General features: G+C 47.6%; 1 protein-coding gene across 1 annotated transcript in view; it reads left to right on the forward strand.

Annotated features, from left to right (window-relative positions):
- B4GALNT3 (beta-1,4-N-acetyl-galactosaminyltransferase 3) overlaps nucleotides 1-26,063 on the forward strand; it is a 111,556-nt gene that overhangs the window by 74,727 nt on the left and 10,766 nt on the right. Inside the window, exons 3-13 of the mRNA XM_065406950.1 lie at nucleotides 5,619-5,696; nucleotides 16,116-16,211; nucleotides 16,618-16,708; nucleotides 17,758-17,858; nucleotides 18,221-18,288; nucleotides 20,596-20,674; nucleotides 21,123-21,189; nucleotides 22,628-22,771; nucleotides 23,155-23,264; nucleotides 23,857-23,957; nucleotides 25,623-25,702. Of these exons, the coding sequence (XP_065263022.1) occupies nucleotides 5,619-5,696; nucleotides 16,116-16,211; nucleotides 16,618-16,708; nucleotides 17,758-17,858; nucleotides 18,221-18,288; nucleotides 20,596-20,674; nucleotides 21,123-21,189; nucleotides 22,628-22,771; nucleotides 23,155-23,264; nucleotides 23,857-23,957; nucleotides 25,623-25,702 (1,015 nt within the window). The remainder of the gene's footprint in view (nucleotides 1-5,618; nucleotides 5,697-16,115; nucleotides 16,212-16,617; nucleotides 16,709-17,757; nucleotides 17,859-18,220; nucleotides 18,289-20,595; nucleotides 20,675-21,122; nucleotides 21,190-22,627; nucleotides 22,772-23,154; nucleotides 23,265-23,856; nucleotides 23,958-25,622; nucleotides 25,703-26,063) is intronic.

The following is a 26,063-nucleotide window of genomic DNA, read 5'->3' on the forward strand; positions in this document are numbered from 1 at the left end:
CACCAAGATAGAGGAGGAACTTTGTCACAGCATGTACTTAACAATCATGTTTCTGTGTATTGTTCCTTGTGCTTCTGCAGATGTAGCCTTCAGAGGCATCCCCAACACACCAGCAGAGCACCTCCATCAGATAAGTAAATGCCCAAGACGGAGCAAGGAGGACATGTTCTGGGAGCTGCTGCAATACTCGGATGCAGAAAAGAGGGAATGCATGGAGTGGAGGGAAATCAAAAGGCAGGACAGAAAAGAAAATTAGGCCTTGTTAAGGACACTACTAAGAGGATGATTAAAGTTATGGAAGAGCAAACTAAGATGCTGAAGTCCCTCATAACACTATAGACTGAGCAGATGCATGCCTACCCTCCCCTTCAGCACATGAGGTGGACGAGGCTTTCTTCCGGCAACTAGCAGAAGTTACTAGATCGCAGGCCCTGGTTTTCATGGGAGACTTTAATCACCCTGATATCTGCTGGGAGAGCAATACAGTGGTGCACAGACAATCCAGGAAGTTTTGGGAAAGTGTAGGGGACAATTTCCTGGTGCAAGTGCTGGAGGAACCAACTAGGGGCAGAGCTCTTCTAGACTTGCTGCTCACAAACCATGAAGAATTAGTAGGGGAAGCAAAAGTGGATGGGAACCTGGGAGGCAGTGACCATGAGATGGTCAAGTTCAGGATCCTGACACAAGGAAGAAAGGAGAGCAGCAGAATACAGACCCTGGACTTCAGAAAAGCAGACTTTGACTCCCTCAGGGAACTGATGGGCAGGATCCCCTGGGGGAATAACATGAGGGGGAAAGGAGTCCAGGAGAGCTGGCTGTATTTTAAAGAATCCTTATTGAAGTTGCAGGAACAAACCATCCTGATGTGTAGAAAGAACAGTAAATATGGCAGGCAACCAGCTTGGCTTAACAGTGAAATCCTTGCTGACCTTAAACGCAAAAAAGAAGCTTACAAGAAGTGGACAAATGACCAGGGAGGAGTATACAAATATTGCTCAGGCATGCAGGAGTGAAATCAGGAAGGCCAAATCACACTTGGAGTTGCAGCTAGCAAGAGATGTTAAGAGTAACAAGAAGGGTTTCTTCAGGTATGTTAGCAACAAGAAGAAAGTCAAGGAAAGTGTGGGCCCCTTACTGAATGAGGGAGGCAACCTAGTGACAGAGGATGTGGAAAAAGCTAATGTACTCAATGATTTTTTTGCGTCTGTCTTCACAAACAAGGTCAGCTCCCAGACTGCTGCACTGGGCAACACAGTATGGGGAGAAGGTGACCAGCCCTCTGTGGAGAAAGAAGTGGTTCGGGACTATTTAGAAAAACTGGACGAACACAAGTCCATGGGGCCGGATGCGCTGCATCTGAGGGTGCTAAAGGAGTTGGCGGATGTAATTGCAGAGCCATTGGCCATTATCTTTGAAAACTCATGGCGATCGGGGGAGGTCCCGGATGACTGGAAAAAGGCTAATGTAGTGTCCATCTTTAAAAAAGGGAAGAAGGAGGATCCGGGGAACTACAGGCCAGTCAGCCTCACCTCAGTCCCTGGAAAAATCATGGAGCAGGTCCTCAAGGAATCAATTCTGAAGGACTTAGAGGAGAGGAAAGTGATCAGGAACAGTCAGCATGGATTCACCAAGGGCAAGTCATGCCTGACTAACCTAATTGCCTTCTATGAGGAGATAACTGGCTCTGTGGATGAGGGGAAAGCAGTGGATGTGTTATTCCTTGACTTTAGCAAAGCTTTTGATACGGTCTCCCACAGTATTCTTGCCAGCAAGTTAAAGAAGTATGGGCTGGATGAATGGACTATAAGGTGGATAGAAAGCTGGCTAGATCGTCGGGCTCAACGGGTAGTGATCAACGGCTCCATGTCTAGTTGGCAGCCGGTTTCAAGCGGAGTGCCCCAAGGGTCGGTCCTGGGGCCGGTTTTGTTCAATATCTTCATTAATGATCTGGAGGATGGCGTGGACTGCACTCTCAGCAAGTTTGCAGATGACACTAAACTGGGAGGAGTGGTAGATACGCTGGGGGTTGGGATAGGATACAGAGGAACCTAGACAAATTAGAGGATTGGGCCAAAAGAAACCTGATGAGGTTCAACAAGGACAAGTGCAGAGTCCTGCACTTAGGACGGAAGAATCCCATTCACTGTTACAGACTAGGGACCGAATGGCTAGGAAGCAGTTCTGCAGAAAAGGACCTAGGGGTTACAGTGGACGAGAAGCTGGATATGAATCAACAGTGTGCCCTTGTTGCCAAGAAGGCTAACGGCATTTTGGGCTGTATAAGTAGGGGCATTGCCAGCAGATCGAGGGACGTGATCATTCCCCTCTATTCTACATTGGTGAGGCTGCATCTGGAGTACTGTGTCCAGTTTTGGGCCCCACACTACAAGAAGGAAAAATTGGAAAGAGTCCAGCGGAGGGCAACAAAAATGATTAGGGGGCTGGAGCACATGACTTATGAGGTGAGGCTGAGGGAACTGGGATTGTTTAGTCTGCAGAAGAGACGAATGAGGGGGGATTTCATAGCTGCTTTCAACTACCTGAAAGGGGGTTCCAAAGAGGATGGATCTAGACTCTTCTCAGTGGTACCTGATGACAGAACAAGGAGTAATGGTCTCAAGTTGCAGTGGGGGAGGTTTAGGTCGGATATTAGGAAAAACTTTTTCACTAGGAGGGTGGTGAAGCACTGGAATGGGTTACCTAGGGAGGTGGTGGAATCTCCTTCCTTAGAGGTTTTTAAGGTCAGGCTTGACAAAGCCCTGGCTGGGATGATTTAGTTGGGAATTGGTACTGCTTTGAGCAGGGGGTTGGACTAGATGACCTCCTGAAGTCCCTTCCAACCCTGATATTCTATGATTCTATGATTTAGAACTCTTTCCCATGCCCTCCCCAAACTCCACCTGAGCATTCCTTTCTGCTTTCCTGGACTTCTCGCTTTCCCGTTCATTCCACCCCATGGACACTTCTTCAAATGATAGCTGGACTTATGCACAGCTCTGAAAGTCAGCCCTTCCTTGGTAGCTCCTTTCCCAACAAATGTGTGTGGTGGTGGTGTTTTCTGTGCAATAAAAGCAAAATTTTTGAATGATAAGTAATCTTTATTTGTTTCCTGAAAAATGTGATAGCAGGCAGCAGCGAGACATACACAAGCAGTTTAATCATTTGCTTACTGGAATCCTAGGCCACAAAAATCACAAGTACTTCCTAGGAAAACTCAATTTCATTAAGCATTGCAGTCCCGAGCATAGTAATATACATTACTGGTTCTCATTTTCAGAGTGTTGCCTCAAAGCCTCCCTGATTCAAATTGTCCCCCCTTGTGCCCCTCTAATAGCCCTGGTATGTGGCTGCTCAAATTCAGCAGCCAGGCAGTCTGCCTCAGCAGTTCACCCCTGAGAAAACTTTTCACCCTTACCTTCACAAATATTGTGCAACATACAGCACACGGCTATGACGCATGGGAATATTATCCTTACTGAGATCTAACCTGCCATAAAGGCATCGCCAGTGCGCCTTTAATCTGCCAAATGCACATTCCATGGTCATCCTGAACCTACTCAGCCTATTGGTGAACCGCTCCTTACTGCTATCTAGGTTTCCCATGTAAGGTTTCATGAGCCATGGCATTAACAGGTGTGCCGGGTCTTCCAGAATCACTATGAGCATTTCAACATCCCCCACTTTAATCTTCTGGTCTGGAAAGAAAGTCCCCGCTTGCAGATTTCTGTACAGACCAGTGTTCCCGAAGATATGTGCATCATGCACCTTTCTGGACCCACACCACCCTTGATGTCAGTGAAACGCCTGTGGTGATCCACAAGTGCCTGCAACACCATGGAGAAGTACCCCTTCCTATTGATGTACTCCGTTGCAAAGTGGTCCGGTGCCAAAATTGGAATATGTGTTCCATCTGTCGCCCCTCCGTTGTTAGGGAAACCCATTTCTGAAAAACCATCCACTATTTCACACACATTGCCAAGAGTCATGGTCCTTCGTAGCAGGATGCGATTAATAGACCTGCACACTTGCTTTAACTCATCCCCAATGATCGACTTCTCGACTCCAAACTGATTTGTGACCGACCGGTAGCAGTCTGGAGTCACCAGCTTCCACATGTGATCGCCATGTGCTTCTCCACTGAGAGGGCAGCTCTCATTTTGGTGTCCTTGCGCCGCAGAGCTGGGGTGAGCTCTGCACACAGTTCCAGGAGGGTACCCACTGCTTGTCATCCCAGACCTGCATGACGATGCGATCCCACCACTCAGTCCAAAAGCGACAGTCCACCATGTGCAACTGTTCGGTGAATGCCAAAAGTAATCTAATGTTGCTCCTATCCATGTCAGACAGCACGTCAGGCAACTCAACTGTGAATCCTGTTGAGTTAGGAACTTCACAATAAACTGCACTTCCATCTGTGATGTGTTAATGACAGAAGAGCATTGGAGAGCAGTGCAGGATCCATCCGTTCACACAGAGATGGTGGGACGAACAGCAAATAAGGGCCGTTGAAAAATGCTGCAAACCAAAGACAGAAGCACATGGAATTCTTGGAAGGAAAGCAATGCATCATGGGACGTTGAGCCCGGACCCATGATGTGCTGCAATCCACTTCACCTTTCCACAAGACCTAGCAGTAGAAGGTGTCGAGCTGAACTTGTGGGATAGCTATCGACAGTGCACAGCTCTCAATGTCGATGTTAGTGCCCCAAGTGTGGGCACACTCTGCAGACAGAGGGAGTGAAGTGTGAACATGCAGTACCGATTTTCTTATAGCGCTTTTTGATCGTCAACAAAACTTTTGCTGACAAAACTCTGTAGTGTAGACAAAACCTTAGTCATCAGTCCCAAAGGCAGAGTGCTTATGTTTCGCTACACCTGTGACTGGTCAGGAATTTTTTAACAATGTTTTTTCCATTGGGAAAATGCTGATTTGTCAAAACCAAAACTGTTTCATGGGGAAAAGATCAGTTTTGATGGATTTCTCACTTTGACAAATTTTGGGAGGAAAAAATGCAATATTGTAAAAAAAAAAAAAATCTCATTTCAACATTGTCTAAATGAGAAATTCCCTTTTTTGGCGGGGTGTGTGTGTGTGTGTGTTTCAAAATGACTGTTTAGAAATTTAAGCTAATTATAGTAAAAACAAAGTGAAACAAAGTTTAAAAGGTCAAAATCAAAATGAAATGTTCAACTGACCCACACCAATATACCCTTCCCCTCCCCGTGGTTGTTGGTTTGTGCACATTTGCAATTTCGACTTTTCATCCTGATTCAGGATTGGAAAAATTATCAGTCTCAAAAAATTTCCTGGGCTGGGAGGACATTTTCCCACCCAGTACTACTTGTGGGCTTTTAGAAACTGCTGAGTACTTGCTGTCTGCTCACATGCAGGGGTCCTGGAACAATTTGTATAGTGTGGGTGCTGAGAGCCATTGAACCAAACTGTAAACCCTGTACATGATAGAAACCACTCAAGCCAGAGCGTGTGTCAACACCCCCTGTCCCCCCAGTTCCAGTACCCATGCTCACATGGACTTGTGAAAGCTTTTCAACCTTGTGTGTATGTGATCAGTCACTTATAAGATTATTTATTTTTCTTTTATCTCCATGTCTCTTAGAACCAAGAGCAGCAAAGAGGTGCAAGGAATAGGTCTGTTTATCTAGCCGGGGAAATCTCCGTCCCTTGGATCCCGGAGGTTGGTGTTTTCTGGAACCATTTCCTATTAGAGGATTGTAACTAGAGGCCTCTGCTTCTCTGGGAGTCCAGTGTCTCCCACCCCCATCCCTGTTTAATGAAAGCTTTGGTTCTGCAGACCAAAGAAAAAATCTGGAAAGACAGGAATCCCCAGATTCCTGGAGATTTGGCTTCTGACCCAGCCACCAAGGCACCAGGAATCCACCTTCAGCCTCTGGAAAGCAGCCAAATTGCTTCCCCCTTAAAGGTGATGTTTATTCAGAGCTGAGAAATAGTACAAAGAATTCAACAGGCAAATACATGACTGTGGCATGTAAGTGCCTCACACTGTGCTATTGTTCTGGTATTTGCCTGTTATCCAATCCCTGTATCTTGTGCATAGAGGTCTCGTCACATCACTGACACTTCTGGTGAGTAGAGACCTTCTCAGGTGACCCTTGAGAACCTGAGTAAATATTTCCTTTGTTTTCTTTATGCCTCATTTACTCTTCCCTCCACTGTCCCCTTATCTTACTACTTCTCTTCAGATAAGCAATGCAGCATGTTGATAATGAGAGAGGCACCAACCACTGGGTGTTTTGCTAATGTAGTAAGTTCCAAAAGCTGACTGGACACACACACAGATTAGAATGGCCTCTGCAATTGCTCTAGCTAGGAAAGAAACTACAGTCCTGATGCTTCAAGCAGGGCCGGCTCTAGGATTTTTGCCGCCCCAAGCAAAATCAATTTTGGCCGCCCCCCCCTCCCCCGTTTTTTTCTTACCCCACCCCCTGGCCCCGCCTCAACTCCGCCCCTTCCCCAAATTCCCAGCCCTGCCTCCTCCCCCCAGGCTCTCAAGCCTAGGAGGGAGGGGGAGAAGCGGCGCGCGCGCCACGGCCACTCGGAGTCTCCCCCTCCCTTCCAGGTTTGAGAGCCTGGGAGGGAGGGGGAGCAGCGGCGCACGAATCAGCTGTTTCGCGCGCCGCGGCCGCTCGGGATCTCCCCCTCCCTCCCAGGTTTGAGAGCCTGGGAGGGAGGGGGAGCAGCGGGAGCAGAGGTGCGCGAATCAGCTGTTTCGCGCGCCGCGGCCGCTCGGGATCTGCCCCTCCCTCCCAGGTTTGAGAGCCTGGGAGGGAGGGCGAGCAGCGGCGCGCGAATCAGCTGTTTCGTGCGCCGCGGCCGCTCGGGATCTCCCCCTCCCTCCCAGGTTTGAGAGCCTGGGAGGGAGGGCGAGCAGCGGCGCGCGAATGGTGCGCGAGCGGCGGCAGCAGCGGAGGTGAGCTAGGGCGGGCGGGGCACATTTTTAGGGGCGGCAGGGGCGGCATTCTGGTGCCGGCCATGCCGCCCCTAAAAATGTGCCGCCCCAAGCACCAGCTTGTTTTGCTGGTGCCTAGAGCCGGCCCTGGCTTCAAGACATAAGCTGATCACCGCTGGAGGCAAGAAGGAATTTCCCCACTGGCTATAGCATTGGACAGCTTGGGGCATGATGAGGGAGTTAAAGCTTTCCTTGAAGCATACAGTAGTGGCCACTGTCTGGTACAGAAAACCAGTCTAGAAGATGGATCATTACTGTGTTCTGCTGTGGCAACTGCTATGGTAACAGCTTGAGTCTGATGTAGTCCTTTCCCTGCATGGCATTGTCCCAGTGGCAGGCTGTGTGCCTGGCACTTTGCCCTGCCTCTGGGCTGCTTCTCTGATGAGCAGCTACTGTCAGAAAGGCATCAGGATGTCACAGTTGGTATTGCTGCTATGTGCATGGTATGTCTAACTTCTCTCCTCTCCCACAGTGTCAGTGACGGGCATTTGTGCCTCCCTGGCCTGCATAGGACTTTGCTCGTTGACTCTAATTCCCAGCGATCGCTTAGAACAATGTGAAGCATGCTTGTCTCTGGTGACAGCTTTGGTGCCCATGTGATTTGTCTTAGGAAGACCCATTGCTCGGCATGTTTGCAGTAACAGAAGTGTGACTGTGGCATGGGCTTTGTACTCTGGAGAGGCAGGACACCACAAGCAGGGCAAGTGCCAACCCTCACCATGCCAGACATGAGACAATTTCACTCCCCTGTGCAGTGCTGTGCCAGGCAAAGCACAGAGTAAGGGCATAAACCTTCTCCTCCTGCAGCGCTGCCAAATAGGAAACAAGTAGAGAGCCCCAAGCAATGCTGCACCATGCAAAGCAAAGGGAGAGAGCCTCAGCCTGGATCAAGGGCAGCATCTCACCAATGGCTGGTGAGGGCCTGGAACCAGGACATCCTGTGTCATTCTCTGTACGGATCTCTGTAAAAACCATGCTCTGCTGTGTAGCAAGGCTTCTCTGATAGAGCTGTAGAGGAAGAGCAAGGTTTGGTTAGGGAGGGACAGGATTATTGTTGTTAATATTAATATTATTGTAGTAGTTCCTAGAGGGCCCCAATCATGGATTGGGCCCCCATACTGTAGGCACTGTACATGCACCTAACAAAGACAGTCCCTGTCCCAAAGGGCTTTCAGTCTCTAGGTATCTGACAAGAGAAAACTGGTGGATACAATAATCAAATTGGAGGGTGGGCAGTTCAATTTTCCTCCCCCACACCCATAAGGTTCCTCCTGCTCTGCTCTGCTCCCCTCCCTGTGAAGCTCCTGCCTCTCTCACCAATTCCCAGTCCTTGTCTATATTTTCTGCCCCCGTGTTGGTCATGGCACAGTCCCTGTACCCAAAGGGTCAAATCTAGCTACTTGTTACACCTGTGTAAATGTGTCACTGAAGTCATCTGAATCAGTCCAGTGTTACTGTTTACACTGTGCCTGGTATAACACAGCCACTGAGGGAACAGATAGGACTAGAGAGCTGCTTGCTTTCCTGTTAATCACCTGTTGACAGTTTTAGAGGCTTAACTCTGCACAAATTAATTACATGGGATCTATGATCCTATTGTGTCCCCTCTACGACATCTATAAGAACATAATTGCAGCCTGATTCCTGTACTGGGGGGGAGGAAGGGACAGTTCCTACAGGTCATGAAGCCAGGCTTTGTTTGAACAGGTGATGTATATTGCTGACAAACTTGAATAATTAAAGGGGTTTGAGTGACTTTGCAGCAGTGCAGTGCAGAGGGGGAGGGATTTCCCCCCCTCTTGCATTTCAGAAGACACTGCAGCAACATCCAGCTGCTCGCTCCTGAATGTCACCCAGTCAAGGGAGCTCATGGAGGCGAGGGGAGGGGCCAGGGCTGCTGTGAGGAGACAGAAGAGTCTTATAAACTCGTCTTACAGAATTTCTAATCGGCAGCACAATGTCTCCATTCTTCCCTGGCTCAGACCCTCTTTTTGTCCAGTTTATCTTCCCCAGGGCTGTGCATTCTTTGGATTGTAAGCAGCTGATTTGCCACTGAAACACCAAGCCATCAAAGATTAAATTAGGCAAGGCCTTTCCTTCCCTCCTGCTCCAGTTACAATCTAGGGAGTCACCTCTCCAGGGTTGTAACCCTGCCCCTGTGTCCCTTCACATTGCTTCCGATTGTGTGTGTGTGTGTGTGTGTGTGTGTGTGTGTGTGTAGCAGTGCTTTATGTGGGTCTCTCATCTCTGCTCCCTTTTAGCCTTTCTTCTCCAGGCATTGTCACTCTAGACGGAAGTGTTATTTTGTGGTGAGCCCCTAGTGTGGTTGTGACGGTGCTGCCTGTGGGAGCCAGCTGAGGTCACTCAATTAGGGTGAACTGCAAACAAAACGGGGCAGACAAACCCCAAATGCTGGTGGTTATTCCAATACTTAGATTTACCAAGCCAGCACAAAACAGCTTCTATAGTACCTCACTGGTTACTCAGAAGTCCAAACAACGCAGTTCCCCTAAATAACCCAGCCTCAGGCCTCCGTCCAGACACACCTGTCAGATATGATGATGATGATTACTGAAAATCTTATCTCATCATATAAAAGAAAAGGTTCTTCCAATCCCAAAGCATCAGCCACATACCCAGGTTCAATTATAACTTAGATCTTACCCAAAATACACGCTTATAGCCAATTCTTATTAACTAAACTAAAATTTATTAAAAAAGAAAAGAGAGAGTATGTTGGTTAAAAGATCAATATACATACAGACTTGAATTCAATTCTTGAGGTTCAGATACATAGCAGAGGTGAGCTTGTAGTTGCCAAAAGTCCTTTTAGAAATAGTCCATAGGTTATAGTCCAATGTCCATATTCAGGGTGACTCCAGTCAGTGACTGGGGATCTCAATCCTTGTGGCTTAAGGTTTCCCCCTCTTGAAACCCAAAGCAGATCTGAGATGCAGCAGGATCGTGTCCCAGGGTTCTTCTACATTTCCAGCAGCCTTTCGGCCTGAGAAAACAATAGGCTTAATGCTCCTTCCAAACATCCTGGGAATTAGGGCATGGTCCAGTGGCTGGGGAACGGGACTGGAAGTCAGGACTCCTGGGTCCTACGCCTAGCTCTGTCAATGACTTGCTGTGTGGCCTTTAGGAAATCACTCAGGCCAAACTTTTCCAAAGTTGCCACTGATGGTGAGAGCTTCCACTTTTTTGGGTTCTCAACATGTTACACCTAAGGCCTGATTCTCAGAAGCACTGAGTTACCCACAGCCTCACTGGAGTCAGTGGAAATGGAGGCTGCTCAGCATCGCTGACAACCAGGCCTGAGATGCCTCAACTCAGAACCCAAAATCAGAAGCCACGTCTTAAAATATGCCTGTCGGCCTCTCTCTGCCTCAGTGTCCCCATATGTAAAATGGGAATGACTGTGATACTTGCCTGCCATTGTGATATGCAGTGACAAGCGCCAACGATGATTCCTTTATTCTACTGTCCCCAGTGGCAGCCAAAGTAATTTCTCACCCACTTCCTAGAGGTGAGCTGGAGAGGCAGAGAGAAAACAAGGGCTATAGGGTGTCAGTCTGCAGCTGCTGTGCTGATGACTCTTAGGGACCTAAAATTAAAGCCCAATTCCAGATTTCCCTCCTGCAGCAGCGCCTTCAGCAGCCGGCACTTGTCTATTTGATAGCGTTCCTCTGCTCCCCATCCAGGAGGAACATGGTCTGTGCAGCTCCTGTTGTTCCCCATAGGTAAAACCGGATTGCTCCAGTTCTGGTACCACTGAACTCGGCTGCTTTGGAAATGCCACTCTGAACCTGTGCACTGCTGTGCTAGGAATTACTATTATTTACCATCATGTTTTCTTGTGGCCAGGAGCCCAGCAAAGGGAGGCCAGCCCATCAGCTCCTGACAGCTGGGCCTACCAGAGGCTGCCCTCAGGTCACCTTGTAAAGCCCTGCTCTGCTGCCTTTGATCATAGTGACTTAGGGCCAGATTCTCATTTATATTAAGGGCCCTTTACACTGCCAAAGTGGTATGAAGGGGTCCCAGCGTTACTAAGAATATGTCCTATAGTATTTGCTGTGCCGTATCAGGCCACTGGTCTTAGTCTCTCATCCTCCCTCCTGCAGTCCTGATCAAACAACTGCTCTGTCTAATCAGATATCCTGATTAACTCACTTACTTTATTGTGACCTCTTCTCCTCCACCCCCATCTGTCCTTCTCCTCCACCTGTTGCTTCTTAAAATAACCTAGATTTAGGGCAGAGACTGTCTTACTGTGTGTACAGGGGTTCTGATCCTTGACTGGTGTCTCTAGGCATTGCTACATTCCTAATAATCACAATGCTGCAATGGATCAGACTGTTGATTCAGCTATGGTGTCTCTCTGGAAGTGGTTGACGTCTGATGCTTTGAAGGAAGGTAAAGGTCAACCTCACCCTGAAAGATGCACTTAATTGTTCAGTGGTGTAGGTGGGGGTGAGGCAATTCCAGCAGTGATCGGTTATGTCCTGGAGCATGAAATCTGAGTGCCCTTTACTTAACTTATAAGGTAGTTAAAATGGGGCTATTGGTCCACCAGCCTCTTTAAATCCAGTATCTGACTTCCTTCAGAAGTGAATTGTACCATGACTGGCCTGCGTTGTGTCTCATCTACAATAACCTGAACAAGGCTAGTCACTGTCTTGTGAGCTCTCCATACTTAAGTCCTGCTCTGGTGTCCCAGCTGCCACAGTTATGGCCCCTTTGAGGTCTTGGATCCAGAGAAGAGCCTACAGAGCTGCGTTATTACCCATGAAGTACGGGTCTGGGGAGCAGTAAAGGAACAGCCCAGTCTCTCCACAGCCTCTGGGTGCTCTTCTGCAAGAGGCATTTTATACTGCAGTGTGCTTGCTGCACACAGTGCAGAGATATGTGTGTGATTCCCTCCCCAGCGAGTGAAGGAGAAGACAACATTACTTAGTAGTTAAAGTGGCACCCATTGTCAGAAGACCGGAGTTCTATTCCAGACTCTGCCACTGACTTGCTGTGGGACCATGGGCAAGTCACTTAAACTCTCTGGGCCTCAGCTTCCTTGTCTGTAAAATGGGATAACAATACTTACCTGCCTTGAGAAAGAGCTTCGTTGGGCCCAAATCTGTGTATAACTGCGTGGTATCATTGTCTGTTCACCTCAACCAGAGATCTATTCCATCTTTGCTACCTTTATAGTAGATGCTTTCTATCCTAGTGCTCTGCTTATTCCCAAGTACCCAACAGTGAGATCCTTCCAAGGATTTTGAATTCTTCACCAGAGGAAACTCATTGCCCTGGACCCTCTTTATTGTTCCTCTCTGTAATTCTGAACAGTTCAGTTAGCATCACCTTAGAGAATTAAACTTCTTTCTGTAGCCTTGCCTCTGATAGGCAGTACTGAGTTCATTGTGGGAAGGCAGCAGAGGAGGAAAGGAGGAGGCAATGGGCTCATGGCTGAAGTACAACTGGTTCTAAAGCAAACCCTGAACCCAGGCAGAGCTAGTGAAGCTAGGGTGTGTCAATCAAAACATTTCAATAAAATCAAAACTTTGTTTCAGTTTCAATGCTTTAAAAAAATTATATTAGAAGAAGAAATTTTAGAAATGAAAAGTAGTTTTGAAATGAAAAATCAAGATGTTCCATTTCAAAAGTGTCAAAATGGAAAATCTTGACCTTATTTAAATATTTGTTTTAATTTTTTGCCCCTGAAATAAAATTTTGTTGAGATCTACATGTACACACAGGAAGCTGTTTTTGTCAAAACCAAAACATTTTCTGATGGAAAAATATTGTCAATTTTTTCCACCAGCTCTAATCTATCCTCATGGGATTTTCAGTTCCAGAACTGTTAATCACACTGAGAACTTGTTCCACTAGGCTGGTTGTTTCTGGTAAGCACAAAGCAAATTCTACTCTGTGTAGCAATATGTACTGAACTAATATTTTGTAGTTAAAATACAATTAAAATGTTTTGATTCAGTGACAATTTCAGGTTTTCTGAAAGGGCATTGGGTAGAAAACTGGGATTCTCCCAGTATAAACAGAACATATTTCCCTTTGTCTGCAGTTCTTTTTCCGAGATTTTTTGAAGATGCAAGACTAGCAGAAAGTACTCAACCATCTAGTACTTGCTTGTTGCTATATATTATATACACACACACACACACACACACACACACACACACACACACACCCCTTGTTAGCATTCCTGAGGTGCAAGGACAGAGAATGATGTCTCGGTCATGCTGATGCATTTCCCATCTTCTCCCAGTCCCCTTTCCCTGACCCAAAGACCAGCCTACCAGCTCCCTCCAATTCACCTACTCAGCTGAGCTTTTTGAGCTTGCTGGCCTTCATAAGGATCACATGCTCTTCAGGCTATCCCCTGGCCCCAAGCCTCTCAGCCTCAGCTGGGAGGCAGCTGGTTAGTCTCCCCTTAGAAGGGCCAGTCACCCTGTGACATATCTTGCCCCAAGAGCCTTGCTGGGTCCCAGGATAAGTTCTACTCTCGATACTCTCACCCAGAGTTCAGTCTCTACCTTTTAAAGCAGCCAACTCAGCTTCCAGGGTCTCTAATGTCTCATCCTTTTCTGCCAGGCTCTGGCTCTGCAGGAGGATTTCAGTGCCCAACTTCATCAGCTCCTCTTCCTGAAGCAAGCATTGGTGCTGCTCACTGTTCTCTTCTTTTACTCCAAGGCAAATCAGCTCCTGCTCTCTTTATGGCTGGCATCCAAACCTTATCCCTGGAGGAGCTGCCATCTGAGTCGGTTGGCTGCTAAGTTGTGCAAAGACTTCAGCCCTATTCTTGTCAGCCACAGAAACCCTCTTCCTCCGATTTCTCATCTACTCCTAGATTGGTTTGCTCAGTAGCTGTCCGGACCGCTGCCATCACTGTCATGTCTGCCCCACACACCACCTCCAACTTTGTGCTGGCCTATAGATCCAGTCCTCTACATCCCCAGTCTGGGATAGGACCCCTGTCTTCTCCTGCTTCACTTCAGGTGCCTGGGGTTGACATGGTTCAGTTAACAACCTGCGCTGTTCTCCCACTTTTACTCTCAGGCCTGAGGACTGTTTCTCTTGGTTCACAGACCCTGTTTTTCTCAGGGCCATCACCCACTTCTGAGGTCCCAGTCCTCAAAAGGCAATGCCTTCACTACATGTCATATCTTCACACATCCAAAGTAGATCTTGGGGTGACCCTTCCACTACTGTGACTCGATACACCTTGCTCACAGCCTAGGGGACAAGCTGTTGGTAGGGGATCCCAGCCTACCCACTTGGGTGAAATAGCACCCCATTAGTGAGCACTCTTTTGATGTGCCCTGCTTTCCCTCATGAAAAATATACTACTGGTTTCCCTGCTATCCCAGGTTTTGGGAATGATTGGAGGCCGGTTGCTCATCCAGAACTCTATGGCTAGAGTTAACAAGGACATTCTCCCCTTCAGAGGTCTCCCCAGGTCAAGGCATCACCTCTTCTTGCCTTCCCAAGTGGGACACTCCTGGTCTGGCATGCTGCTCAGCTCCCTTCATCTCCACCCTCTGTCCCCTGCCTCACCCATGGATGATGGTCAGAAACACCTTGCCCAGCTTTGAGTTTCCCACAGGCAGGATGTTACAGGGTGGTCCCCTGGGAATCTCCTTTGCCTTAGATACAAACCATGCTCAGGCCACCTTCATCACCACACTGTTTATTATAGTGTTCTGTCAGGCCATTGCCTGTAGTACTATTTACATATATACAAGTCCCAGTCAGCTCCTCTCTTCTAGGGGAACAGGGAGCAGCACTAGCAGCAACCAGCTCTGCCTTCCTTCAGGCGCTGCACCACCCCTTCCCAGGGCTTCTTTCCTCTCTATTGATCAGCTCCCAGCTGCAGGGATTGCTTCTCCCTTTCATTAGCCATTTAGCTGTGGCCCTACTTGTTAATTGGTCTTCCACTTAGATCCCAGTTAACCTATACTGGTGGGGATTTGCGTGACAGGCTGTTGAGTCAGCTCCTGACTCAGAAGCCCGGTCGCACAGGACCTGCCAAAATTGTTGCAAGCACGCCAGGTTCCTGATTCTGTCAATGGAACTCATCTCTGGACACAACCAACAGGTAGGGAGGTCCTGCAACTGTTGTGCCGCTACATTCAGGTGTGGTCCCAGTGGAAACAGTTCAACGTGGAACTGGTGACGATATGCCTATGGAGTCGGTCCCAATTTGTCTAAAATGGCAGCTTTTACCTAAGGATAAGAGCCAGACTGCTCATTGCTCAAGGTTCGGCACACTGCCTAGTGTCTCCCTTCAGAAATGGTACCACTCTGGCCACCCAAGTTGACTCCTCCCAGCTGGCAGCTCTGGCTTCCCATTCCCATTTATCTTCTGACCCCAACATCACTAACCCACGGCCCGGCCTGCCTGTGCTACCTTCGCCAGGACCAGCAAGACTTCCAGGAACCTATTTCTCTAGTTGTTTCAGAGGTCGCTCCTGTTGCTAGTATTTTTGCCTCCTGCTGCTTTCAAAGAAAGGTGAAGGAAGGAGGGTCCACCAGAGAAACCTCACCAACTATATCTTTTTTTTTTTTTGCCCCTGTCTTTTCTGTAACTGCCTCAATTTTGTCTCAGCTTTAGGGGCCAATCCACATGCCTTCTTTCTTCAGCGAGTGTAAGCTGATGCGCTCACACCAGCCCAGGAAAGATTGATGCCACACTGGACTCTGATTCAGGCCCTTGCCTCAGGATGCAATGTATTGGTTAAATAAAAACTTGGGCAAAATATCTAAAGTGGTTCCTCAGTCCAACATGGACAGCTGTTCCCAGGTCACCTATTCACTTGAGCAATTGCTGGCCTCCAGAAGGACCAAGTGCTCTTCAGACTATCCCCTGTCGTCTGGCCCCACAGACTCAGCTGGGAGACAGCTGGTTGGTCACAGGGGAGGAGCTGAACCCATCACCCCTTAAGTGGCCAGCTGCCGTAAGACAGACTCCCAGAGTAATGTCAAGTGTCACCCATCCTCTCCCATGATAGGCACAGGGTCCTCAAATGACATGCTCTGCTGCAGAGTTATGGGGAGCCAGGAGGGATGCAGCCATTAATGGGAATCTCTCCTTGTGCTTCTATGTTCCTGCAGTTCCAGGGACAAGTCAATCTCCATGTGTTTGAGGACTGGTGTGGCAGCTCCATCGAACAGCTCAGAAGAAACCTCCACTTCCCACTGTACCCCCATGTGAGTGTACGCCGACTCCCTATCTCCTTCCCTGCACAACTCAGCATCTTTACTCCAGACTGCCCCTCCTTTCCTCTTCTTTCCCTTAACTGTACCCTCTCTGCCCCTCCTCCTTCTCTTCCCTTTCCTCTCCCTTCTGCAGCCTACCTTTCACTCTTCCTCCCATTCCCATCTTCCTGACATCGCTCCCAGGCCCTTCATTCCCTTTTGCTCTTCCCTTGCCCATACTGCACCCTCTCCTGCTGTTCCCATCCGCTCCAGTTCCACCTGCCCCTCCCTCCATCCTATTCCCTTCATCGGCCCCCCTCACCTTCTCTCCTTTTGTCAGTCCTCTCCCCTTCAATACTGATACCTTCCAATCCCATCCCATTTCATTACTTCTGTTCTTTCTTTCTTCCACCTTTAGACACGAACCACATTGAAGAAACTGGCAGCGTCTCCAAAATGGACAAACTATGGGCTCCGTCTCTTCGGTTATCTGCATCCTTTCACTGATGGTGAGGAGGTGCCATGGCAGATCAGGGTTGTCATGCTGCCCCAGCCCTCCCTTCCCCTGCTTGAGACCGAACAGAAACGCTCTCATGCAGGCAATCCTAGCTTGATGGCTCTCCGGCCAGGAGCCAGGGATACTGTCCAGCTCTGACTCCAACAGAGTCTGGTTGGCATGGATAATATGTGCACGCTCTTCACTGGGGGGTGGGCAGGGAGAACACAGAAGAAAAAAGATATGTAATTTCTGAGCAAGCAAACCAGACACTCCTGCATACACAACATCTATTCACATACACAAACGCACGCTCAGGCACGCTCCCCATGAGCACATAGCTGTCCACACATGCATATGCACACAACCTACCAGCATTTGCACACACATGTATGCATGCCCACATTCTCCTACATGTGCAGACACATTTACCCTCACAGGCGCGCGCGCACACACACACACACACCCTGTCTCTTATCTGCATCCACACAACCCATGCCCCTTCCACCCACCCCATCCCTATCCACCCATCCACATGCTTCTGTCTATGCACAGCCTCCTTGCAAGCACCCACCCCCACCCATGTGCACCTGCACACACCACCCTTGAGCCCCTATGAACTCCTCCACCCATACAGCACTCCAAAGCCTCATGCACACCTAAGCCCACACATCTGTGCCTGCCTCTATGCTTCCTTGGGCACATTCCCAGACACACACTCAGTAAGCAAAGGAGGAGCTGAGGAGAATCTGTGTGGACTTCTCAGCTTCCCCCTCTGTTAGTTTTCAGCCAAACTGCACAGCATGGGGAATTAACCAGTTGCACTAACTAGAGCGCAAGAAGACAATCTGCATTTTGTTGAAACGGAAAGATGAGATTTAAAAGCATCAGCAGTGTTTTACAATTCTGAAAGAGAGAGGGGAAGGGGTAGCTGGGCACAGGGAAAGTGATGTGTCAGAGGGGATCAGGCTACCCCTCTCTAGGAGTGGAAGCTTTTTTTTCTGTCTGTGTATAGATCCTGTTAATGGAGAGCACCACTTAATCCCAGAAATCTCTTGCCAGGGGACTTTGAGTTTGCTATTGCTGCAGATGACAATGCTGAGTTCTGGTTGAGTCCAGATGAAAAGACCTCTGGTCTCCAGCTGCTGGCCAGTGTAGGCAAGGTACAGTGCATGCTGCATGGCTGTTTTAGTCAAGGTTCTAATATGTCTGGGCGGGGACGGTTTACGTTGTATTTCAGGAGGAAGAAAGGGTAGCTGGAATAGCCAAGCTGTCCTCCTGATCAAACTTTGAGAGGCCCCCGCAAATGAAGACTTACACCACATGGCATATCTGGGGCAGCTTAGCTTATTCCCGAGCTGCTGGAGTCCTGGGCTGTAATCAACAGACCTGGCTCTGTTACCAGCTACTGGAGCTCATGGTCAGATTTCCCAGGAGGATGGGCGCAATCCTCACACCTGGACAGTAACCAGGGAACCTGGGTGAAGAAGTGCATTGTAACCTGGGAATTTTCTGTCTTTCACAGACTGGCAAGGAGTGGACAGCACCAGGGGAATTTGGGAAATTCCAGAGCCAGCAATCAAAGCCTGTGAGGTAAGTGATCGGGAAGGGTTGCTGCAACTCCCCCAGTGCTCAGAGCACTGTCTACACATGTTGGATTTAGTCCCAAACTTACCCACTTCCTGCAGTTTGGCTTTATTGGTGTCTCTAATTACAAAGGTTTTCATTTACCATTTTCAGTTTTTCATTTACCGGTTTTGGTTTTCATTTACTGTTTTCTGTTTGTTTCTCTCCCCCCTCTCCCCCAGTTCTGATTGGTCAGCTTAATCACATGGGGGGGGGGGTTCAAAACTGAAAATTTTATTTTCAAAATGGGCCTTTTTTCTTTCTTTAATTCCCTACTAGCAGAGGGCTGGGATCCAGTGGTTTGATTCATTCTTATCTGTAAGGGCTTGTCTTCACTAGCAATTGAATTGAAGTTATTGCTTGACTGCTCCCTTTAACTTGTTTCCTATCCAGACACAACCCCCCAGTCATGTGTTGCTGGTGACATTACTCAGGGTAGGTGGCATGGTTGGGGTATAAGGCAGACTTTGAATGAGCCTCCTTCCCTCTCTTTCTCTAGTGTGAATTCAGGTTAGTGCCATGACACAATAGCCGATGGCTGCTGGTCCTCCCAGGCCTTTCAACAATCCCCCAGGTTCCACATCCAGTGGCCTATCTTGCCATCTATTTATTCTCTGTTCTCTGTCTAGAAGTCATTGACCACTGTATATAAGACTGTTCAGTGTCCTGGTTCCTAGTCACGTGTGGCTTCCAATGCGAGCAACTTCAATCATCTCTGGTATAGAGCTTCTACAATGCCCACTGAGTGCATTGTCTGAGGCCTGATCTACACTGGGGCGGGAGCTAAGTCGGTCTAAGTTACGCAACTTCAGCAACGAAAATAGCGTAGCTGAAGTCGATGTACTTAGAGCTACTTACCACGGTGTCTTCACCATGGTAGGTTGACTGCTGACGCTCCCCCAAAGACTCCGCCTACGCTTCTCGCTCTGGTGGCGTACCGGAGTCAACGGGAGAGCACTTGGCAGTCGATTTATCGCGTCTTCACTAGACGCGATAAATCGACCCCCGCTGGATCGATCGCTCTGGAGGTAAGTGTAGACATGCCCTGAGTGTGCCACTAGCTGGCCAGAGGCTATCTCTGAGGCATTCGTGGAATTTTGATGCAAGACTCCCTGCTTTGGAAGCAAGAATTGAAATGCAAAGCTCTACACTGGCTGAGATGGGAATCCACCACACTGGGCCACAGTGCTGGGAGACCAAGGGGCTTATGATGGCCTACCAAAAGGCCAAGGCCAATAATTCCAGGTCTGGTAAACCCTGATGTGCCCCAAGATCTCTTCGCTCTGGGCATCCATGACACCGGCAGATGACAAATTGCATAGAATCCACCATGCGAGAAAACAGCGTTGTCAGTTCTTGCAATGTTATTGCAAGTTCTGTGGTATTTGATATTTTACTGATAACCTCAGCTTCTGGAGTTAAGTGATCACATGAGACTCCTAACTTTCCTTAAGAAAAAAGTAAGTTTCTAGCCTTGATGACTGTGGAGAAAAGCTTGAAAATGTGATTTGAGTGAATCCATGTATCCTAAGGGCTCAGAAACCAGAAGGGAAATAAAAAGAATATATATTTTTAATGTCATGATTTTTTAATGTTTTAATGTCATGATTTTTTAATGTTTTAGGCAAAATTGGGAAAGAGACCTAAAAGTGGGGAAACTGCTAGATTATAAAACTGCTCGAATCCCTATCAGATGCATCCAGAGTACATTAAAATGGTGATAGTGTTCCCCCTGGTGGTTGCCTACCAGAATTCCTTGGGGAACTGTGATGTTGAGGAGAGAAGAAGAAACAAACACAAAGTAAAATAAAAGAATCCAACAATCTCCTCTAGGTAAAAAAAAACAAAGAGAGATTGTCTTCAACATTGCCCAGAGTGTTCCACCTAGCAACTGGCCAGGTTTCCTAAAGGCCAAGAAACCCAACAGGGGGACTAAAATTCCGGTATTCAGAATCATTAGCTGGAAGTAGAGGCTCACCTTGCAGCCTTTGAGGGCATGGAGAGGACTGGCTGGGAGCACTGGTTGAGTATGGCCTTCCAGGGAAGAGTGCCACATGCAGAATCATTAGCACGCCCTGCCTGCAGCATCTGGGCTTCCTCTGGAGGTCTCACATCCCACAACTGACCAGGCCCAACCTTGCTTAGTTTGAGAGCAGGGTAGGTTGCAAGCCAAGGTGTGGTATGGTTGCTCCACGGTCCCTGTGTGAGAGCAATGAAGCAAGCAAATGCCACTGAATGTTTCCAATGGTAGACCTGAGTTTCTCTCTTTCACAGATTGTCAGCTTCAGGCAGGTACTACTTTGAAGTGCTTCACAAACAGGATGACAGAGGAACAGACCATGTGGAAGTGGCAGTAAGTGCGCCTGTGCAGCCAGGTTCCGCATGTGCACTGATGGAGTTTGAGAGTGAGATTAGGTGACAACTTCACTCCCCTCCCAATTCCCCGCTTTGCCTGGGACGTCCCATCCTGAGCCTTTACACTGTTCAGTGAGGGACAGCCCTATTTCCATCCTGGCCCCTTATCTCATTCTGCCTGGGACAGCGCCACTCAGTCCCTGACCTCTTCCGTCTTTCCCCCACTCTCCATCCTTTCCCTTTCCTGCCATTAGACTGAGTCCTGGGGAATTTTAGACTTGCTCCCATTCCCTTCCCTTCCCTTCCCTGGTAGATGTTCTGTACTGATTTGGGGAAGGCGGCTTCTCAGAGGTCCCATATAGTTATGGACAGATGTGCTCTCTTCCTTTCCTGATGGATGAAATAATTCAATAAACACTTCATACTAATCTCTTTTTCTATTCCAGTGGAGACTGAGTGACCCAGAAACTAAGTTCACAGTCATAGATTCCCAGTTCCTCTCCCTTTTCGCTAGTAAGTGTCTCCTCCACAGGCCTGATGCCTCACAGATTTGTCTATGTATCTCATTGTTCATTCCAAAACATCACAGATGCTTCACAGCTGATTGCAGCCTATCCAGGCACGTGGAATTAATGTGCAGTGTATGCAGCATGTTACACGGAGCAGCTGGAGGTTTAACAGGGTCTGGGTCAGAAGATGTGCTCTGGCCAAGTTTTGGGGCACATTATTAAGCATGGGGAAATTGGGAGGTTCATGGAGTGGGATCTCAATGTTGTGTAGAGAGATTTGGAGTCCATTGCAAGGGAGAAGAGATGGGATCTGAAGAGCGTGAGGGAGTCTGCAAGGAATAGAGAAACTGTTCCAGATGGTGTTGGTAATACAGGAGAAAGATCTACTGCCTGCTGTGCAGGGACCCGGGGGAGCAGAATGGAGCCTGGAATATGAGAGCCAAGGGAATGTGCTGGCAGATGGACAGGAGTGAGGACAGCGAGATGAGGGGGATGGATCTGTGAAGGATTTTTTAAAACTAGAGGGAAGTTCTCGAGCTGGATGCTGAATGAAAGGGAAGCCACCGAAGATATCTGAGGATGCAGCTACAGCTTTGACCCCCTCAAATCCATTCAAAATGCTGCTGCTGAGATCTTCCTGGCTTGTTCCTTTGACCCTGTCACCCTCCCCCTTTAAGTCCCTCCACTGGCTCTCCTTTCTCCATAACATCAAATACAAGTTTTTTGTCTTTACATTTACGGCCCTTCACAGTTTAGCCTGGCCCTACCTAGTGTCTCTAGTATCAACCCCACCTTCATTCTGCCAGTGTTCCCAGCCTTTACATCAGTGTCAGCTTCACTCTCAAACACGCCTGGGCTTTCTCCCAGGCCACGCTTTATGCATAGGGGAGACTCCCTGATATAATCCGTACAGCCACTACCTTTTCTTTCTTCAAATCCCTCTTTGAAAACCACCTCTGCTGTGATGTCTTCAGAACCTGCCAGGTGACCATGACTAGGCAGATGATGAGTTGTGACAGTCCCCTTCCTTTCCTTGTTCCCTGCTTCTTACTAATTCCCCCATTCCCCTTCACCCTGACACTGCCCCCTTTTCAAATAACAAATCAGGAAATTATCAGAATGGTGCCAATTGTCACTACATTCATTGCTTGAGTGTGATCTCCCCATCCCCACCCTTCATCTGTTCTGGTGTCTTCTAGATTTTGAGCTTTCCAGGGAAGTGTCTGTACAGTCCTTGGCACAATGAGGACCTGACCCTGTCTGGGGGCTTTTGGACACTGCCATAATATAAATAATGATTTAACCATTTCTGGGGACGAGATGCCAAATTTTAGAAGGACTAAAGTTTGGAGAGTGAGCCCACAAAGAGTGGAACAATACTAGCATGGATGAAATGATGGATTGTTCCTTCCTCCCTCTCTCATTCTGTCTCTGGTTTCTAGATGAGACTCTCTTCAAGATGGATGAGGTTGGTCATATCCCACAGACATTGGCCACCCATGCAAGCCCACCTATAGCCAATCTGGGCAACATGGTACACCCAGCTGACATGCTGAAGCCCGACCCTCGAGACACTATTTATAAAGGTAAGACACCATCAAACAGACAGTTGCAGCGCATCACATCACATGAACTGGGGCAACTGAGTAAGTGGTTTTTCATAAGCTGTTTTCCCCAAACTGGGATAAGGAAATAGCTGCTCCACACTCTGCCCTGTCATTTCAGGACACCCAAGAGAGCTGTAGCATATGAAGGATAAATTATAAATGTAAGAGGTTAATGTAGCGGGATGACCCCAGTGGGATGGCGTGTTTAACGCAGCTGACATCACTGTGGTGGCAAATTGGTACATGATAATAGGGAATGGCCACGGTGATAGCTGTCCTGTTGCATCTGTTTAGGGTAGATTTGGTTTGGTGCATTGCCCATGTAACTGTTCTTTTTGTGTGTGTGTGTCTCTACCTCTCAGTGCCTTTGATTAGTAAGTCACGTCTGCGCAGGACACTACCAGACTGCCCTTACCAGCCCAGTTACCTAGTGAATGGATTCCCACTGCAGCGCTATCAGGGACTCCAGTTCGTAAGTCTCATTCCTTAAACAGAGATGTTTGCCCAGCTCATCACTGCGGTGGGAAAAAGTGTACATTCTGTAGAACATGGAACGTAGCTGGGACCAATGCCTGCTTGCGGGGAGGGTGTTCTTTTCATAATGTGTGGAGCAGCCCAAGAGTTGATACCTGCTGAGGTTTGGGTGTTGCTTCCATTGTCTGTAGAACAATCCAACATCTGCTTCCCTATTTCCTTATTCAATGGAGCTGTTACTCAGCTGGATACACATAGCAAGATGCAAATGAGGGGTTTGAAGAACATATCCCCCAATATCAGTTCTGAAGCCATACAATAAACAGAACTAGGCTCAAACCCAAAGTCCAGACAGTGCCAAACACTACAAAACACTGGATGAATTTCTGAACTGTGCAGCTCACCCCTGTCTTCGTACAGGGCCCAAATCAAAACTCTAGATCCAAACATCCCTAGGACAGATTGGATTTCTGTAATGGGCCAACCCCAGATCTGCATGCTCTGACAGCTCACATCTGGATTTGAACACTGATGCTCATGCCCATCTATACAATAATTTTTTGTGCATGCATTTTTTCCCTCTTTCCCAGGTTCATTTGTCCTTTGTTTACCCAAATGATTACAGCCGCTTGAGCCACATGGAGACAGACAACAAATGTTTCTACCAGGAGAGCCATTATTACTTGGAGAGGTAAAACAATCCTCCCGAGTCACAGTCCAGGACTGGTTGGTGAGGTAACTGCCTTGGCATGTAGCTGAGGCTCTAGGATTTAACCACTGGAGGGGGAGCAGAGAAGTACGAGGGTTTGGACTGGGATAGAACTTTACGTGCAAATTTGTAGAATTCTCTTATTAAACACCCAGAGTCTCCACTGAAGTTAATGGGAATTGAGCGTGCCAGCTTGGAGCTTAAATCCTGCAGATAGCCAATGTACTTTTTTTAAATGAAAATGTTTTTAACTCCTAAAAGAAAACTGCCCCCCAGAGGGTAATGTAATGAATGGAAATCAACATGGGTTTATGGAAAATACATCCTGTCAAACTAACTGATACCTCATTTTGATGAGATTGCAAATTTGATTGATAAAGGTAATAGTATTGACATACAGACTTTCTGTAAGAGAAAAGACATGAGAATGATTAAAGGATTAGAAAACATGCCTTTCATACTGATAGACTCAAAGAGCTCAATCTATTTTACCTTCTCTTTGTTAAGCTAAGGGATGACTTAATTACAGTATGTTAAGTATGTACATGGGGAATAAATATTTAATAATGGGCTCTTCAGTCTAGCAGAGAACGGTATAACACAATCACAATGGCTGGAAGTTGAAGTTAGGAAATAAGGCTTACATTGTTAACAGTGAGAATAATTAACCATTGGAACAATTTAGCAAGTGTCATGGTGGATTCTCCATCACTCACGATTTTTAAATCAAGATTCGATGTTTTTCTAAAAGATCAGCTCTAGGAATCCTTTTGGGGAAGTTCTATGGCCTGTGCTATACAGGAGGTCAGTCTTCAGTGGTTCTCAACCCGCAAGGCCTCTTGCGGCCCAATCAGCACACAGCTGCGGCCCATGTGATATCCTCAAGGCCATACAGGTAACATATATACACCTCTACCCCAATATAACGCGACCCGATATAACACGAATTCGGATATAACGCGATAAAGCAGCGCTCCGGGGGGTGGGGCTGCACACTCCGGTGGATCAAAGCAAGTTCGATATAACGCGGTTTCACCTATAACGCGGTAAGATTTTTTGGCTCCCGAGGACAGCGTTATATCGAGGTAGAGGTGTATTGTGTGGATGCAATCCACATAAAACACAGACAGCTGCATATGTGGCCCACAATGGTAAATAAGTTGAGAACCACTGTACTAGATGATCACAATGGTCCCTTTGGACCTTGCAAATGGAATCTATGAAGGCTTCTCTTCCCCCTGCAGGGTTTATCTTTGAGGGGCAGAGAGGTAACCACCCAGCACCTGCTGCTCCATATGAATGAGAGCTCTTCCCATTCATATGGGGCAGCATGGGAGAAAGAAGGAAGGTGTTTGAGGGAACATTGAAATGATGGACAATAAAGGAGGGGTTGATGACTCAAAACTGTGTTAGAGATGAGTATAAGCATGAAGACAAGTTGTTTGTGTTTGATGCAGAGGAAAAGAGGGGACCAGGGGATTCCAAGAATGGGGTCGGGAAAGTCAGAGTGATGAGACATGATCTTTGCAGCCGTATTTTGAATGGATTTAAGGGATGGTAAGATGGCATTTATCATGATGTGATACAGCAGAGAAACACACCTCTGTAACATACAGCTGTGCTTACATTGCCTCCTTACTCCTGAAGGTTTGGATTCTATAAGTATATGAAAATCGACCATCCAGAGAGGAGAAATCTGGAGTCTGGGGAGAAAACCAAGCAGCCAGGTAGAGACCCTAATGCGAGAGACAGGAGGATTCTCCCGTCTGTCAAAAAAAAAAAAAATTCTGTCTCCCTTTCCCTGGAATGGATGGAAGATGCAGCTGACTTCACGTGCAGTGAAAAGCATGGCCCTCGTGTGCCAGAGAGCCGTGGCCAGGAGGATGGGGCAAGGCCACCAGACCTGCTAAGTTTTGTGAAGCTGCACATGTGACACATCATGCAAATTATTTAATTATATGACTTGCCTATTTACTAATAATTTTGCATAAAACCTTAAACTTCATCTTAAAAAAAATGTGGATTTATTGCTGGTTAAAGGTATCACGAAGAGCTCAGGCTGGGGCAGCCTCCCCATGCCCTTTTCAG

This window comes from Emys orbicularis, chromosome 1 (assembly GCF_028017835.1).
Source record: "Emys orbicularis isolate rEmyOrb1 chromosome 1, rEmyOrb1.hap1, whole genome shotgun sequence".
Lineage (NCBI taxonomy): Eukaryota > Metazoa > Chordata > Testudines > Emydidae > Emys > Emys orbicularis.